Source organism: Panthera onca, chromosome E1, assembly GCF_046562875.1.
Source record: "Panthera onca isolate mPanOnc1 chromosome E1, mPanOnc1 haplotype 2, whole genome shotgun sequence".
Taxonomy (NCBI): domain Eukaryota; kingdom Metazoa; phylum Chordata; class Mammalia; order Carnivora; family Felidae; genus Panthera; species Panthera onca.
In genome coordinates, this window is record NC_138352.1 from 34,875,505 (window position 1) to 34,891,238 (window position 15,734).

General features: G+C 50.9%; 1 protein-coding gene across 4 annotated transcripts in view; it reads right to left on the bottom strand.

The window, feature by feature from the left end:
* Window positions 1-550: 550 nt before the first annotated feature.
* The window catches only part of PIPOX (pipecolic acid and sarcosine oxidase), a 41,023-nt gene continuing 25,839 nt past the window's right edge, over window positions 551-15,734 (bottom strand). The window contains exons 1-9 of one of the 4 annotated variants that reach the window (XM_078437541.2): window positions 13,250-13,674; window positions 11,878-12,026; window positions 4,435-4,648; window positions 3,976-4,158; window positions 2,827-2,979; window positions 2,560-2,748; window positions 2,280-2,438; window positions 1,614-1,689; window positions 551-884 (exon numbers count right to left, since the gene is read on the bottom strand). In XM_078437541.2, the coding sequence (XP_078293667.2) occupies window positions 841-884; window positions 1,614-1,689; window positions 2,280-2,438; window positions 2,560-2,748; window positions 2,827-2,979; window positions 3,976-4,158; window positions 4,435-4,648; window positions 11,878-12,026; window positions 13,250-13,363 (1,281 nt within the window). In that variant the 5' untranslated portion in view covers window positions 13,364-13,674 and the 3' untranslated portion in view covers window positions 551-840. Of the gene's footprint in view, window positions 1,191-1,613; window positions 1,690-2,279; window positions 2,439-2,559; window positions 2,749-2,826; window positions 2,980-3,975; window positions 4,159-4,434; window positions 4,649-11,877; window positions 12,027-13,249; window positions 13,675-15,734 lie in introns of those variants that run through there. The other 3 variants (XM_078437540.2, XM_078437542.2, XM_060646829.3) reach the window with 3 other exon arrangements.

The following is a 15,734-nucleotide window of genomic DNA, read 5'->3' on the forward strand; positions in this document are numbered from 1 at the left end:
AGAGCAGGCCTTTTCTCAAGTCACACTGGCCCGGTCTGGAGCTGCTCCTGCTGGGGTTTCGACGGAGCTCGATGGGCCCCGCTCGAGTCCCTGTTACCCCCCTCACCCCTCCACCCACCCTGGGGTAGTTATGAGCCTGTTCCCTTCCAAAGCAATTAGTGCGAGGAGGCCAGCCGACTCGGTGCTAATGCCGTTTCATTAAGTGGGAGCAATCCTAATGATAATAAAATGGCACATTTAACATTCAAACATTGAACAGGGTTTCTAAGCGAGTGTGCCTCTCTCTTCCTTTCTGGTATAACAACTCCATCTTCATAAGGACCTGACAATACACCCTAATGAGAGACTGGGGAGCTAAGCGTCTTCGCAGAACCAGAGCGAGGACGAGAACCAGACAAAGAATCCAGGGAGAGAGGGCGCGGTGCCCTGAGAGGATGAAGACCCCAAGGATTCCTGGGATAATGGACTCTGGGGTGCTGAGTTAGACAATTAAAGTCTCTGAGAAATAAGGTCGCATGGAAAATACAGCCCACCGCAGATTTTAGTGCAATGCAGCTTTTTATTTATTTGTTTGCTCAACACATTTTTCCCAACAAACATTTATTGTGCACCCAAGGTGAGCCAGATTTTATGGGAGTTTGTGATGGAGGGTGGCTCCAGCTTTCGCAAAAGGAACTCCAAGGGCAGCAGCGGTCTACACATCGTTCTGTTTGCCCTCCCCTGGGCAGCGTTAGTCGCATCCACCCCAGGTTTATCAAATGCCTCAGCAAAGAGAATTTTAACAACTGCTTTGGTCCCGTGAGCCACTCCTTATGCGTCCTCCTTATTGAGACAGCCATCTCAAAGGTCCTCGCTACTCTGTGATTGTGGAATATCTGGTTGACCTTCCGGAAGCAAAAAAAGTAGTGAGGACTGGCGAGCTGGCCAGGGAGAGAAGGTCGATTCAATCATGCGGCGTTGACAGGGGACTCAAGAGAGGCAGGAGAACACGAGGGCATGTTACAGCCAGAGGGCTTTATTCCCGGCTCCAGTGTACAAAAAGGAGGCGCTGGCCAGGGGTCAGAGGTGGGCTTTGCCCAGGCCGGGGAAGCGGCTCATTCTAAAAGGTGTCAAGTCATAGGATGGCGTTAATTTCATGCTTAATTCATACAGGATCTTCCCCACAACAGGGGAGAGCTTGAATCCATGTCCTAGGGAAAGGAGAGCAGGTTGTCAAGCCTCCTCAGAGACAGCGGCTGGGGTCCCTGCATGTCCGCTACCCTGTCCCCAAATAAGGCCACCTCTCTTCTTGGTCCGCATCCCAAAACTGGAAGCTGCCTCCCACCAGAGCTATCCTTTCTTCTCTGATTGCACCACCCAGCACCTTTTTACAGTCGAGTCTAGACTTTGGCCGGCCAAGAGCGCAGAAAACACCATTTTCTCTGCCCCTGCCCCGCTCTCTCTCTCTCTCTCTCTCTCTCTCTCTCAAAATAAATAAATAAACATTAAAAAGAAAGAAGAAAGAAAGAAAGAAAGAAAGAAAGAAAGAAAGAAAGAAAGAAAGAAAAAACAACATTCTGCCTGGTACTGAAATAGGTCAGCTTTAAGGCACGTCTTCCCCTGCTCAGGCTCACCAGAGAATCCAGCACCGATGACAACATTGTCATACTTTGGGTGTCGATCAAGAATGAAGTGCTCATCAGGGGTGTTCTAGAAAGAAACGATCACACCTGTGTCCTCTGAGGATAGAAAGAAGAGGAAGAGCCGCAGGCAAGGGAGGGAGGGGACCAGGCTGGGTTGCTTTCCAGAAAAAATGGGAACGGGGCACAAGGATGCGTTCTGCATGCCAGTGCCCCCTCCGGGTGCGACAGTCTTTCTCATTTGTCCATCTGCCTCTCTTCTCAGACAGAGCTATGAACACAGTAGGTGCTCAGTTAATGCGTGTAAACTAACTTTAGCCAAAATGCCTCAGGCCCTGGTGACATCTGTCTCTTCTCTTCGTCCCTAAGGCCTGTTCAACTAGAACATCTTGCCAAAAAATCTTTTAGAGCTCTTCTGGGAAACATAGCGAGGGGCAGCCAGGCATCAGCCTCGTGTGCTAATGAAAAGGAATATGAATAACCTCTAGCGGGGCTTCTCCGGTAGAGGTGAACCGACCCACGGAAATAAGCTCATTTGTTTCAAGTCACATATCATGTCAGGGGTCAATTAGATGTGAGCCTGAGCAGTGCTGAGTTCTGTCTCCTTCCCCTGTTCTCCGGGGCTGTGAGAGGGGCCTGCCCCGCCGCCCACACCCTTACCGTGTACAAGCAGGGCTCCAAAAGGGCAGGCGTGGGCTCTAGGTCAGGTAAGTGATCTCTGACAAAGCGGCCCAGGATCTGGACGTCTTGGATGTCTGAGAATGCTTCCGGGCAGTCCCGCTCCTCAGGATCTACATTGTTGCCGTGGTGATAGCAGACCTAGCTCCCAATCAGAGCGGTGTGAGCTGCGAGGGCCGGCCTTCCTGCACACCCCCCAGCCCAGGGGGCAGGCTCTCACAGAGGGCCCCCATCCATCATCCCAGCCTTCCCCAGTCCTGACCGATGCTGTGTGTGTTGCCACTCGAGGTTGCCTTAGCTGTTCCTTCCCCCTCCAACCCTGTGTTTGCAAAGGAAGGGCTCCCTTTGCTGCCTCAGGACAGCTGGGGGTCTTGTGCTGCAAATAGGGAATGGTGAAGTATTCTTCTCCTGCTCCTTCTGCTCCCCGAAAGGGAGGGGGGTTCTGAGGGATCTGTTGAAAAGGACATTAGAGCAGCTGGCCCAAATCTGCATGGGCCCCTGCCAGCCTTCTCTGGACCTTTCCGCTCACCTTCATCAGCCCTGGATATTCTCCGGAGGGCAGCCCGTAGATGTGGTGGGGAGCCGGGCTGAGGCCCAGGCCTAGGAAGCAAGGAAAGGCCTGGGACACACCATAGCTTCCGGGAACCTTCTCTCGCCAATAACACACATTGATTCGCAGGGTCTTGAAGCAGAGAGAGGAAGTGGGAGATAAAGGGGGAAAGCCATGGGGGCGCCTGGGTGGCTCAGTCGGTTAAGGTCCGACTTTCACCTCAGGTCATGATCTCACGATTCATGGGTTCGAGCCCCGCCTCGGGCTTTTGCTGACAGCTTGGCACCTGCTTCGAATTCAGTGTCTCCTGATTTCTCTGCCCCTCCCCCACGCACGCTCTCTTTGTCTCTCAAAAATAAATAAGCATTAAAAAAAGGGGGGGGGAAGCCCTGAAACTATAAAAGAACAGTTTCTTCTGGGGTCCTGTAGCTCTTGAATACAAGCTGGGTGCCCCCTCTTAACTCGTCCATCGTTGTTTCACCCAATTCTCACGTCATTGACATGTTCCATTGTTTTTTTTAAGTTTATTTATTGATTTTGAAAGAGAGAGAGAGAGAGAGAACCAGTGGGGGTGGGGCAGAGAGAGAGAGGGGGACGGAGATTTGAAGCAGGATCTGTGCTGACAGCAGCGAGCCCAATATGGGGCTCAAAGTCACGAACCGTGAGATCACAACCTGAGTCAAAGTCTGACGCTCAACCAACTGAGCCACCCAGGCTCCCGACATGTTACATTTTGATATGAGGTACAAAGATCTCTGCATCTGTCTCTTCTTCCAGTCTTGTTTTTTTAATATTTATTTACAGCCGGCCGTACTTCTCTCTCTCTCTCTCTCTCTCTCTCTCTCTCTCTCTCCCCCTCCCCCTCCCAGAGTTAATAATACCTCAGATTTATGGAACGCTTACTACAGGTCAAGCCATTTCCTAAGGGCTTCATATTTATTACATAATTTAATTCTCCAACAGTCATATCCCCATTTGACAGGTTATAAAACTGAGGCTCATGAGGTATCCTAATTTGCCCAAGGTCATCTGGTAGCAAGTGGCAGATCCAGGACTCAGACCTGAGTCCGTCTGACGCCAAGGTTTCTTCTCTTAAGCACCAACGCTCAGGCTTCCAGCTCCCCTTACCTGCAGAGGCAGCTCTATTCCCAGGGGACGGAGGAGCTGGTTGGTCCAAGGGCCCGCTGTGATGACCAAGCTCTTGGCTTGGTAGATCCCGGCCGTACTTTTCACTGTGACTGGGAACCCCGGTTTTATCTCCATCACCTTCTCTCCATCACACAGGAGGCCTCCCAAATGTCGAATTGCATCCTAAAAAGGGCGGCAGAGGGGAAGGGCAAGTTAGTTACATAGTTATGTGGTTCACCCTGGTGAACAAAGTCCTTCACTTAGGGCGGAAGAGAGGGCTCCGACTCCAGACCCCCTGTCCCGTAAAGACCAGGCCTAGCAGGGCCTATAAGACCGCCTGCCCAAAAGGTCGAGAATGAAGCCAGCAGGGCAAAGGCCCTCATCCGGCCAAGGTGATTGGGAGACGGCAGATTGGAACCACCGCAGGGGCTGCGTTGCCCCAAAAGCCGCACACACTACCTGCAGGGCTCTGAGGGCCTTGTCTGCATAGAGAACTCCTCCGGACTTGTCCAAGACCCCCACTTCTCCCCTAGCCAACAGAACATTGGGGAAACGTTGTTTCAGCTCCTCAGCTGAAAGGCACTGGTGCTCCACCCCCTGTCTAGACAAAGTAGCCTGGATTGTTTTTAATTCTGAATTCTCCTTCATTCCCAGCAGCAGTAGCCCCGTCTGCCTGTAAAAAGAAAGAAAGAAAGAAAGAAAGAAAGAAAGAAAGAAAGAAAGAAAGCAAAGGAAAAAAAAAAGAAAGAAAAAGGCACGTGAGTGAGGGTATGAGTCAGGGTCCTGGGCCCTTCTGTCTCATTCTTCAGCAAGGGTCCCATCAAGGAGGTCTCAGCCTCCTGTTCAAAGAACTGGTAAAGTCAGGGGCGCCTGGCTGGCTCAGTCAGCAGAGCATACAACTCTTGATGTCCAGAACGTAGGTTCAAGCCCCACACTGGGCGTGGAGCTTACTTAAAAAGATTTAAAAAATTAACAATAAAAAGAACGGGTAAAGTCATCTCAATGCTGTTGTTAGGGTCGCGGTCAGTATTCTTGAGCGGACTGCCAGCCCATTCCTAAGTCCACCCTGGGCTCTCACTGTTGGTTTGCTTGTCCTTCCATACGGCAGACATCTGAAATCCTCACCTGGAAAGGTGTTTCTTCCTCTTCCTCCCTCCCTTGATCCATTCACTATTCTGATCTGTATTCTTTTTAAGTTTATTTATTTGTTTTGAGAGAGAGATTGAGAGTGTGGGTGGGGGGAGGGCAGAGAGCCAGGGAGAGAGAATCCCAAGCAGGCTTAGTGCTGTCAGCGCAGAGCCCAACTTGGGGGTCAAACTCACACACCGTGAGGTCATGACCTGAGCTGAAATCAAGAGTCAGATGCTTAACCCCACTGAGCCACCCACGTGCCCCTGATCTCTAGTCTCTTTGCCCCCACGCCACCCCCTGCTGTTTCTTTTCCTTTGTCCCTTTTCTTGTCATATGACTTATTGTCCCCTGCTGCACTGGCCTGTGCTTGGTTCCTCCTTGGGGGCTGCCTGTCTTGTGGAAAGGATCCTAAATCGGGACACCTGGCTCTGGGTCCCGTCCTGGGACATCCCCGGGACCTTGCTCTTGTTGCACACTCTTCCAGGCCCCACGTTCCCCTGGAACACGTGCCTGTTGGACCATCGGTGGTGCCACCCCAGGGTGGTACCGCCCGACCCTAGGGCATGTGAATGGCGCGGGCCATTTATTTAGTCATCACAGTGCCTAGGCGTTGCCACTCACATTTAGTGGGCAGGGGCCGGGGACGCTAAACCTGCAATGCTCAGAAAGATCCTACCCCAATGCCAATAGCACCCTCCTGCAGAAACACCAGTAGATGGTCTCTTAGGGTTCCAGCAATTAATTCAGTGACTTTATGGTTTTGTCTCTCCCTATACGTCCTTTTATGCTTCTTACTCTCTGGGGGAGTGAAATCTGTTTCTCTTGAATACTTTCCTGTCTCTCTGTCACAAGAGACCAGAGCTCCCTTTTGGTGGAAACTGATCTAAACGATAGAAGGGTCACTTTGGACCTCGGGACTGTTGCTGTAGTCCCTTCTCGCTTTCGGCAGCCGCAGTGACCAGCATCAGCCTGGTACATCCCCCAGGTACTGTGTATAAAGCTCGTAATAGCCTATAATGGAGTCTCATGGATATTACATGCTTCCAAATCCTACATTATCTGGTTGGGGGATTAAAGAGAAGATTGGGAGGGGGTAGGGACACAGCAGGCCCCAGGGCCGGTGTCAGTACACAGAGCCGCGCAGCGTGGCCAATCCATTGGCCACGGCCCCCGCCTACCCGGCATCCACCACTGGTGAGAAAGCAGTGAGAGCCTCTGCCTCTTCAAAGCTTAGCAGAGGAAAGATGCTGTCGAATCCCCACTCGCCAGCCGGGTCCTTTCCCCGTGGCCCCCAAAAGGACTTCAGATGGGTTCTCAGGGAATGAAAACTTGCCTGGTAGACTTCTCAGTGGAGAGGATGATTCAGAAGTCATGCAAGGATATGTTCTTGAGCCCTTTCTACCCTCTGGGGCTGTGGCTGGGGAGAATTCTGGGAAAGACCTGGCTGAACCCTCACCTCCACGGTTACAATGTCAGATCCCTGGCTCAGAAATTTCGGAGCAACGTATTCCAACCCCTGCCTGCAACAGAGCAACCTCCGTCTCTCGGTCTCTCCCCATCTCTCGGTCTCTCCCCGTAGACTCGGAGACTCGGTCACTTTCTTTCCTCCCTTCCTCTCTCCCACCCTCCCTCCCTTTCTTCCTTCTTTCTTCCCTTGAAGTAAGAACCCCTCTTACAGGAATGTACTGTATGGGGAAAACAAACTCATGCCAAGACAACGGGCAAATCAGTCGAATTATGAAACGCTGAGTGATGTTCTAATTCCCAAGCCATCCTGCGGTGGATGAAGCGGGCGCTCCCGTCCCTAGGAGTAATCAGTGAGCTGATTCCGCCGGTGAGTGTAATTGTGCCAATTGTAATCATTTTGCTCCAGCTCTCTGCCCCTGTGGCATTTATTTCTTAGCCCAGATATTGATCTAACAGTGGGAAATTTTCCATCTGAATTTGTGATGCTGGACCCTCCCCTGGTCCGAAGATGCGTTTGGGAAATTCTCATTTTCCGTGGATCACAGCTGAGCTATTTGGCCTGAGGGAAACCGCGCACGGCTGGAGAAATGCCTCCGATTGGAGAGAGATTTTTGACCATTATGAGCAAATCGGAAATAAATGTAAAACACTGCCTGGAAATGCAAAGGCCTGTCATTATGGGAGATAGGTGAGAGGCTCCTGTGGGAAATGCTTAGAGAATTGGAAATCAGTCAGTCAAAACCGGGATCAGAGAATGGGCCTTTTCCCCCCAGTATGAAGATAGATGACTTCCATGGGCGGATTGAAATCATTTAAATGCTTATTTTCTTAATGGCTTTTCCTAGATCCCAATAAACAGACCGGCTAGTTCTGCATCAATTTCTCACCCCTGTGCTCTGGGTCTCCCTGTGCTCTCTTTCTGCTCAGACCTAGGCTACAAAGTTAGGGGAGGGGAGGAATGAGAGGAGACAAGGCCGTCGCAAGGAAAAAAAAAAAAAAATTTTTCCAGGAAATGCCTGGTCAGGGCTGGCCCAGAAAGAGAGCACCTTGAAGCGAAGCTGGGTTGTCAGGGAACCCTGGAAGGAGTGCAGCTACCAGCTCCCAGTACGCGGTCAGCTGAGCGCAGAGCGTGTGGTGTGAACGGGCGTCTTCCTCCAACCCCAGCCGGATCCAGCACTAGGAAGAGGTAATCGAAGAATCCTCCCAAGGGCCTTGTTGACTCCTCTGGCCGACTAAAGCCTCGGACATGATGTAAGGAGCTGGTGATAGGGGATTTCCATCCATTCCTATAGGAGGCCAGGGCGCCGGATGGAGCCAGCAGGAATCGGGAGGGGCAGGCAGCGCACCCCGCGTCAGCCACCTCCCATCCCAGGCTCCCGTTTTCTCCTCTCGGGGGTTTAAAGTGCACGGCAAGCCAGCTCCCAGAGTCACCTTGGGGAGGGGACTCGGTAATGGCTGCTGTCTTTGTTGGTTTTGGAGGAGCTCTTGGCGTTTCATCTTCCGCTCAGTGGGCCGAGGTGGAATTGGTTAACAAAGACTCTGCTCCAGGGAGGGGATGTGGCTGACAAGCCAGGCACTTCACAGACACAGGAAGCAGCAGCTGCGGAGGGGGCCACCAGGTTCTGCCAGCAGCTGTACTGCCTACGGCTGTGATCTTGTCTGATATTGTCAGCTAAGCAGGGGCAGCCTGGGTCAGGAGCTAGATATTAGGACTCAAAGGGAGAAGGCGGGGCAAGCAAGAGCTGGGCCCCAGAGCTGGGATTTGCTGGTGGTATCAGCGTCCTGGCTATACCCGTCACAAAAGACTCGGACCTTGTGATCCAGCACCTGTGTCATTGTCTGTACCCAGAATATATGCAAATATCCTGAGCCCACCCATGTTTAGTATGCCACTGTCACAGGAAGAGGCAGAACAGAATGAAAAGAATCGGACAACCACCTTCACCGGCAACTCCTGAAGATGTTTGGTGGTCTGTTTGTTTGCTTTTTTAATCATTGTGCAGTGGCCTTAAGTAAATACATCTGTATCTACCGGTTAGATCATGATGTTGTGCTGGTTCTCCGGGAAGAACCTCGGAGAATAAGAACCCCAGAGATGATGCATCATTGTAGAAAATCAGAATTAAGAATAAAAGCAAAAAGAATTGGAACGGGAAGTACCTGTGCTGTGTTCCTAAAGAAAAGAACCAAAGAAATTAGCCTGCCCGAGTCAATCAGATTAGCCACAAGAAAGGACTTGATAATGATTCAAATAATAATAGCAACACACCTAGCACTCTGTAGAACTCGGAAGGTTTTCCAAAGCACATTCATTGTACTCTTTCTTTTTCATAACTGGGGATTCTAGGCATCAGAGTGGTCTTTTAAGAGGGGCTATCATACGTCCCTGTCTTTTTTTTTTTTTAACGTTTTTATTTATTTTTGAGAGAGAGCGCGTGCACACGCACATGCGTGCAAGTGGGGGAGGGGCAGACAGCGAGGGAGACAGAGGATCTGAAGCAGGCTCTCCCCTGACAGCAGTGAGCCCGATGTGGGGCTCGAACTCATGAACCATGAGATCATGACCTGAGCTGAAGTCGGAAGCTCAACCAACTGAGCCACCCAGGTGCCCCAATATGTACCTGTCTTTAATTTTTTTAATGTTTATTTATTTTTGAGAGAGAGAGAGAAAAAGGGGGAGGGTAGGGACAGAGAGAGAGGGAGACACAGAATCCAAAGTAGGCTCCAGGCTCTGAGCTGTCAGCACAGAGCCCGACGCGGGGCTCGAACTCACGGACCGCGAGATCATGACCTGAGCCGAAGTGGGACACTCAACCGACTGAGCTGCCCAGGCTCCCCTGTCCCTATCTTTAAATAAACATTAGTAGTCTTTCCACCAGGGATGATTTAGACACGGATTTATTGGGACAGAGGGGATGGACAAAGTAACCAGTCTGTGGTATCTGCTAAGCCAGGGGCCAGCAGACCATGACCCGGGAACCAGATCAGGTCTACCACCTGTTTTTGTTTGTCACACAAGCCAAGATGATTTTTGTATTTTTTTTGGTGGTTGATTAAAAAAAAACAAAAAACAAAAGAACATTTCATGACATGAGAAGAATATGAAATGTCAGCGTCCGTGAATAAAGTTTTATTGGCACCCAGCCACACTCAGTTATTTACATATCATCTGTGGCTGCTTTCACACTACAATGGCAGGAGTTGGGTAATTGGCAGAGCTGAATAGTTACAACAGAGACCATATGGTCTGCAGAGCCTAAAATACTATGTGGCCATTTCCGGGAAAAGTTCGCCAAGCCCTATTCTAGACTAAGGAGGAGTATAGTAATCCTGTGATTTGCAGGAATAGGACCCTGACTACTCAGTAACAAATCTCTCAAAGGGCTGCGGGGAGAAATAAATGAGTTAACCGGTGTTGAGTCCTTTTAAAACAGCCTTAGTCTCTTATCACAAGCATTAAATAGGTGATGATGGTGTCAGTGATGACGAGGGACTTGTCAGGTACTACTCTAAGCCCTTCACATACTTATCCTCACAGCAGCCCCATGAAATAGATACCCCTACTTTACAGATGAGAAAACTGAGTCTCGTAGAGTTAAACCATATAGCTAAATGTGTCGGAGCTGACGTGTAGAGCAGGTCGGCCTGGTCCCAAAGCCCTTCCAAATTCCTGCCAAGGAAAGGATTGTGAGATTATGAGACTCTCCTACCCAGCGGTTCCTTTCCCTCTCTCCAGCAGCGGTTTGTCCATGGTTGCTACGCCCCACGTGTCTCCTCCTGCCCTTCTTCCTGCCTTGTGCAATGCAGATAGGATACCGCTGACCCGGAAGAGGTCGTAGGAGCTACCACTTATCAGAAGGTGCTAGGGACTATGCCAAGTACTTCCTAAGAGTCTCGTTTCATCCCCACAAAGCCCTGTGAGGAAAAAATGAGGCACAGAGAGGTATAGAAATTTTTCCAGTGTCACGCAGTCCGTAAGAGGTAGAGCACCAAGTCAAGTCCAAGCCTGTCTCCAGAACCATGTTCCCTCTGAAAGGTTCCAGACACTCTCATAACATCACTCTCCCAACATCTTAGTTGCCTCCCTCCGTGTCCGCTGGGAAGAAGCGATCCCTCCGTGGCCTTGGCACTTCTTTTACTACCAGACATTCAGCAGTATTCACAGATGGCTGACAGAGAGGGGTCCCTTTGCCAGGCCACCCCTCAGCAAGACATGCTCCTTTATTTGGGTGCTGGGTGCATTAGCTGCCTCTGGAATAAATCTGTAATTAGCTGTCCTAGCTGTATTTGCATAATGGATTTCACTTTGTGCTTAAGTTAATGGTGTTTTTGCAACAGAACAGTAACCTCTTGGTTCCTGGCCATTAAAATAACTGCCACCCTGTAGGATAGAGCCGTGATTTTGTAGAAAGTTCAGTTAAGAGCCACAGAGAAGGTGGGAGGGGACGTGGGGTGGGTGGTTCAAGTTCTCTGCGCATGATGGGTTGTCTGCCTTCCTCTCCATGAGTGTTTGAAAGGTCAGTGGAGGTTTGGGGGGGGGGGGGGGCAACAGTGTCTTAAGGGTTAGAGAGCCACGGGAACAATCGAGATCTCCAGCAAGCAACAGGGCCTGAAGAGGAGGCCTATAGGAAGAGGCATTCAGAGAGAATGCATGGATTACAGAGGTCACTCTGGGGATGAGGACCCAGCATGAAGGGCTATGATATTAGCAGGAATATAAAGAATCCAGACAGGGGTCCCTGGGTGGTTCAGTTGGTTGAGCATTCAACTTTGGCTCAGGTCATGATCTCGCAGTTCACGGTTCGTGAGTTCCAGCCCCACATAGGGCTCGCTGCTGTTAGCACTGAGCCCGCTTCAGATCCTCTGTTCCCCCTTTTTTTTGCCCTTCCCCCACTAGTGCTTTCTCTCTCTCAGAAAAAAATAAACATTAAAAAAAAAATCAAGACAGCAGCCTCCTCCTTGATTTCAATCTCTGCCCTAAAAGAGTCTCAGATGGCTCCATGGAGCCAGCTCTGGAGATCTGCTCCCAGTGCCTTTTCAGCAGTCTTCCCAGTACAACCTCTGCCAGCCTCGAACATGTGTCTGACCCCAGTGCTGGAGCTCAGAGTGAGGCAGGAGCCAGATGGCCCTGTGGGGCAATCGTCATGACAGTGGGCACAATACTTCCACGTGTCTGGCACTCCCCTGGGCCCTGTGTCCCTCCACCACATTTCAAGTGTTGATGGCGGTGCCCCCTCACAGACTCCAAGCACCCCCAGGCACTGGGCCCCACAATTCAAGGAATTCTCCCACCCACACCCAAACCTGTGTAATTGGGTCCCAGCCTCATGCTCCAGCTGAGCCCATATCTGGTAGCACTCATCCATCATCTGGGTGTAGAAGTCTTCAGGATATGCCCTTCTGATTATCCGGCTCTGCCCATGGGAGCTTCCTCGGGAGTGCGGTAGAAAGAACTGGAGACGGAAAACAAGAGAGACAGCCGAAGCTGTTACCCCTTACGCTGCCCGCCCCTCATCCCCACCCCCTGGAGCCAGCTCATCACCTTCAGATCTTTCCATTCAGTCTCCCTTCACGGCCAAGTTACTGATTTAGCCATCGGCACAAAAGTTTTCAGTAGCACTAACTCAGCTTCCCTTTTGCTAACATTATTCACATCCCAAAGTCCCTTCGTTAGTTAGCCTTTGGTCATCTTGCTGCAACCCCCACCCCACCTAGTCTCCTAGAGAAACAGAATCACAAAGAACCTTTGAGATCATTCCAGTCTAGCCCCCCTCCGTCTTATGGACAAGGAAGCAGATGCTATTTCTCTGTGGCTTCAGATCACTCGGGACAAGGGAGCCACTTTGGGATTTAGCAGAGGATGGAGAGTTTCCTGCAAGGTTAAACCAGGAATCCCTCAGGCTTTGAGAAAACTGATAGAGAAGTTGAAAAAGGTTTCTAACCAATGTAGATCATTTACCAAGAAGGGTAAATCAAAACTCATCTGGATAGCTGTAGAGAGGACGGGAGGATAGAGGACTCTGGAAGGTGGGCTGGGTGGACCTGCCCGGGGAAGGACCCTGGAGACTCACAGGGCCCACCCACATGTGCCGTGGTCAGGGTACACTGCCCCGCGTGGGGTCACCTTTTCCACAGGGAAAAATAAGACCTAAGTCGTCCTGCCTGTGTATCAAACAATAAGGCTGCCATCAACCAGAGGTGAGAGAAAGCAACAGAAGCTTCTGCTGGGTTCCAGCGTGATAGGCCAGGAATACCCAGGGAAGAATCCTACCTCTTAGGCTGACAAATCAGCTTTTGCCTCTGGGCAAAATTATTTTTACTTGAGATTACCCAAAGCAGAACTGATTACTTTTCCGGGCCAGATCAACCATTTTAAAAGGCACAGAAGAAACTGACTGGCAAGAAGGAAGAGAACGGTGCCTCGGACACTTCTCTGTCAAGGGCAGGAACCGGGAGGCAGTAAGAGGAGGCAATGAGCCTGGAAACCCAGTGTGGGTCTTAGGGACGGTGGAAGTTTCTTTGCATTGTCACGAAATACACTAGGCAGCAAAGCCGCAAACTGCACAGAATTTGACAATCAGACCTCACTCCAAAGTCTGCTGGCTCTGGAAACTTCTCTTTAGGGGAAGAGAGAGGGACCGTCCCTAAGGTCAGGAGTGCAAAGGGAACATAGTACCTGCTCCAGCAGGATGACCCTCTTCCTGTGTTTGGCCAGATGGTATGCCGTGAAGCAGCCCTGGATGCCTGCCCCGATCACAATGGCATCATAGAGATCTTTCTGAGCAGCCATAATGCCCACTTAGTCCTACAGCCACAAAGCCCACACACAAAGAAGCCTCTGGGCTGAAGGAGGAGGAGTAGGGCAAAGTCCAGCCTGGCCAGCATTCCCACAATCCCCTGGGCTGCATCCTTCTCCCAACCCCTCCCTCCCCACAAAACCTGGCATAGGGCTCAGTCCCCACCTCTCCTGCAGAGTGGAGCTGGGTAGTCTGATCTGAGGTTTAGCCCAGCTCAGCTGCCAGCCTCACCCTTGTATCCCTCTAGCTTTCTATTCTTGGCTCAATTATTGTCATGCAAATGGCTCCTTCCCATGCCACCTTCCTGTCTCATTATGATCTTTGTCTCGGGACTTCGGCCCTGGAATTTCAATGCCTCCTAGACCGAGCTGGGCACCAGGAATGCTGCCTCCCCCTGCTGGCTTCCCTCCCTCCCGCCTGATTTCCTTTGGAGATTCTAGAGGGCCAAGCTAAGAACCTGGCACTCTGCCCAGGGTAAGACCCACCTCCCCGGTGGGGTGCAAGGTCGGGGGGGTAGATGCAGGAAACAAAAGGGCAGTTTTGTGATTATGAAATTATTCTCAGCATGTCTTACTTTCACTTTTTACAAAGGAGAAGAAATTATCCGGAACAAATGGAAAGGACAGAGAGGTGGAGCTTTGTCCTGAGGCACAGAGAGGGGACCAGGCACCAGCCCGGGGCATGGAGGGGCCCTGTAGGGAACGCGCCCTCTGTGCCAGGCAGTGTGCTAAGTAAGTACTTTTACATGTATTCAGGACAGAGCTAGGATTTGTAGGGCCTGGTTCTTACACAATTTGGGGGTCTTCTTTAAGAAAAAGAAAAGAGGGGCGCCTGGGTGGCTCAGTTGATTAAGTGTCTGACTTTGACTCAGGTCATGATCTCAAAGTTTGTGAGTTCCGTCCCCGCATCAGGCTCTCTGCTGTCAGCACAGAGCCCACTTCTGATCCTCTGTCCCCCTCTCTTTCTGCCCCTCCCCTGCTCTCTCTCTCTGTCTCTCTCACTCTCTCAAAAATAAAAGAAGGAAGGAAGACAAGGGAAGGGAGGGAGGGAAGGAAGGAAGAAAGAAGAGGAAGAGAAAAGAAAAATCATGAATGCAAAATTAGATGCCAGGACTAGGAAGAGACCATCCAGTTAAGGAGCCCCGTGGTTGAAGTGTCATTAGCTTCACGGTAAATCGGCCTCTGCACGCATCTCCTTGTTTAACCCTTGCAGCCTTAGAAGGACACGTGGACACGTGTTTATCCCCACTTTGGGCACATTAAAGACAGTCCCAAATTCATGGTCACTCCTCCCAACACAGGCTCTGTGACTGTGTGACCAATAGAGTAAGGCAGAAGTGACACTGGGACACTTTCTAGCCGAGGCCTTAATAAGACACCGAGCGCTTCTTCTTGTCCTGGAGACTCCCTCTTGGAGCTCTGAGCCACCATGTTAGAGGTCCAACCGCCCTGCGGGAAAGACCCTGAGGGGAGGCCCCGAGACTGCAAGGGAGCCAGACATAAGAGTGAAGCCATCTTGGGGCACCTGGGTGGCTCAGCTGGTTAAGCGTCCGACTTCAGCTCAGGATCTCACAGTTCGTGGGTTTGAGCCCCGCGTCGGGCTGTGTGCTGACAGCTCAGAGCCTGGAGCCTGCTTCAGATTCTGTGTCTCCCTCCCTCTTCTGCCCCCACCCCCGACTCACGCTCTGTCGCTCTCTCTCTCTCAAAAATAAATAAATGTTAAAAAAAAAAAAGAAAAGAGTGAAGCCATCTTGAATGTCCCCCTCCCCCAGCCCAGCCCAGCCTCCAGCTCAATACCGCTGAGTGACCCAACTAACGCCACATGAAAGAGAATCACCCGGCCAAGCCCCATCTGAATTCCTGACCTACAAAATCGTGAGATAGAATAAAACAGTTGTTGTTTTAGCCACTACGTTTTGGGGTAGCTTTTTATGCAGCCATGATTGAAACACCCCCTTCACAGCCAAAGACATTATGGCTTATGGAGGTTACGACTCACCCGAAGCCACACACCTGGTAAACATAAGCACCGAGATGTGAACCTAGGGTCATCTGCTCCGGATCCTGTTCCTTTAACCACTGTGCTGTACTGGGGACTGGTCAGAACTCGTAATGATGATTCTGATTTAAATCGTTTGCTGTTTCAGGGCACCTGGGAGGCTCAGTCGGTTAAGTGTCAGACTCTGGATTTTAGCTCAGGTCGTGGTCTCACGGTTCCTGAAACGGAGCCCCGCATTGAGCTCCATGCTGGCGGCACAGAGCCTGCTTGGGATTCTCTCTCTCCCTCTCCCTCTGCCCCTCCCCTGTGCACAAGAGCTCTCTCTCTCTCTCTCTCTCAAAATAAATAAACATACGTACATACATA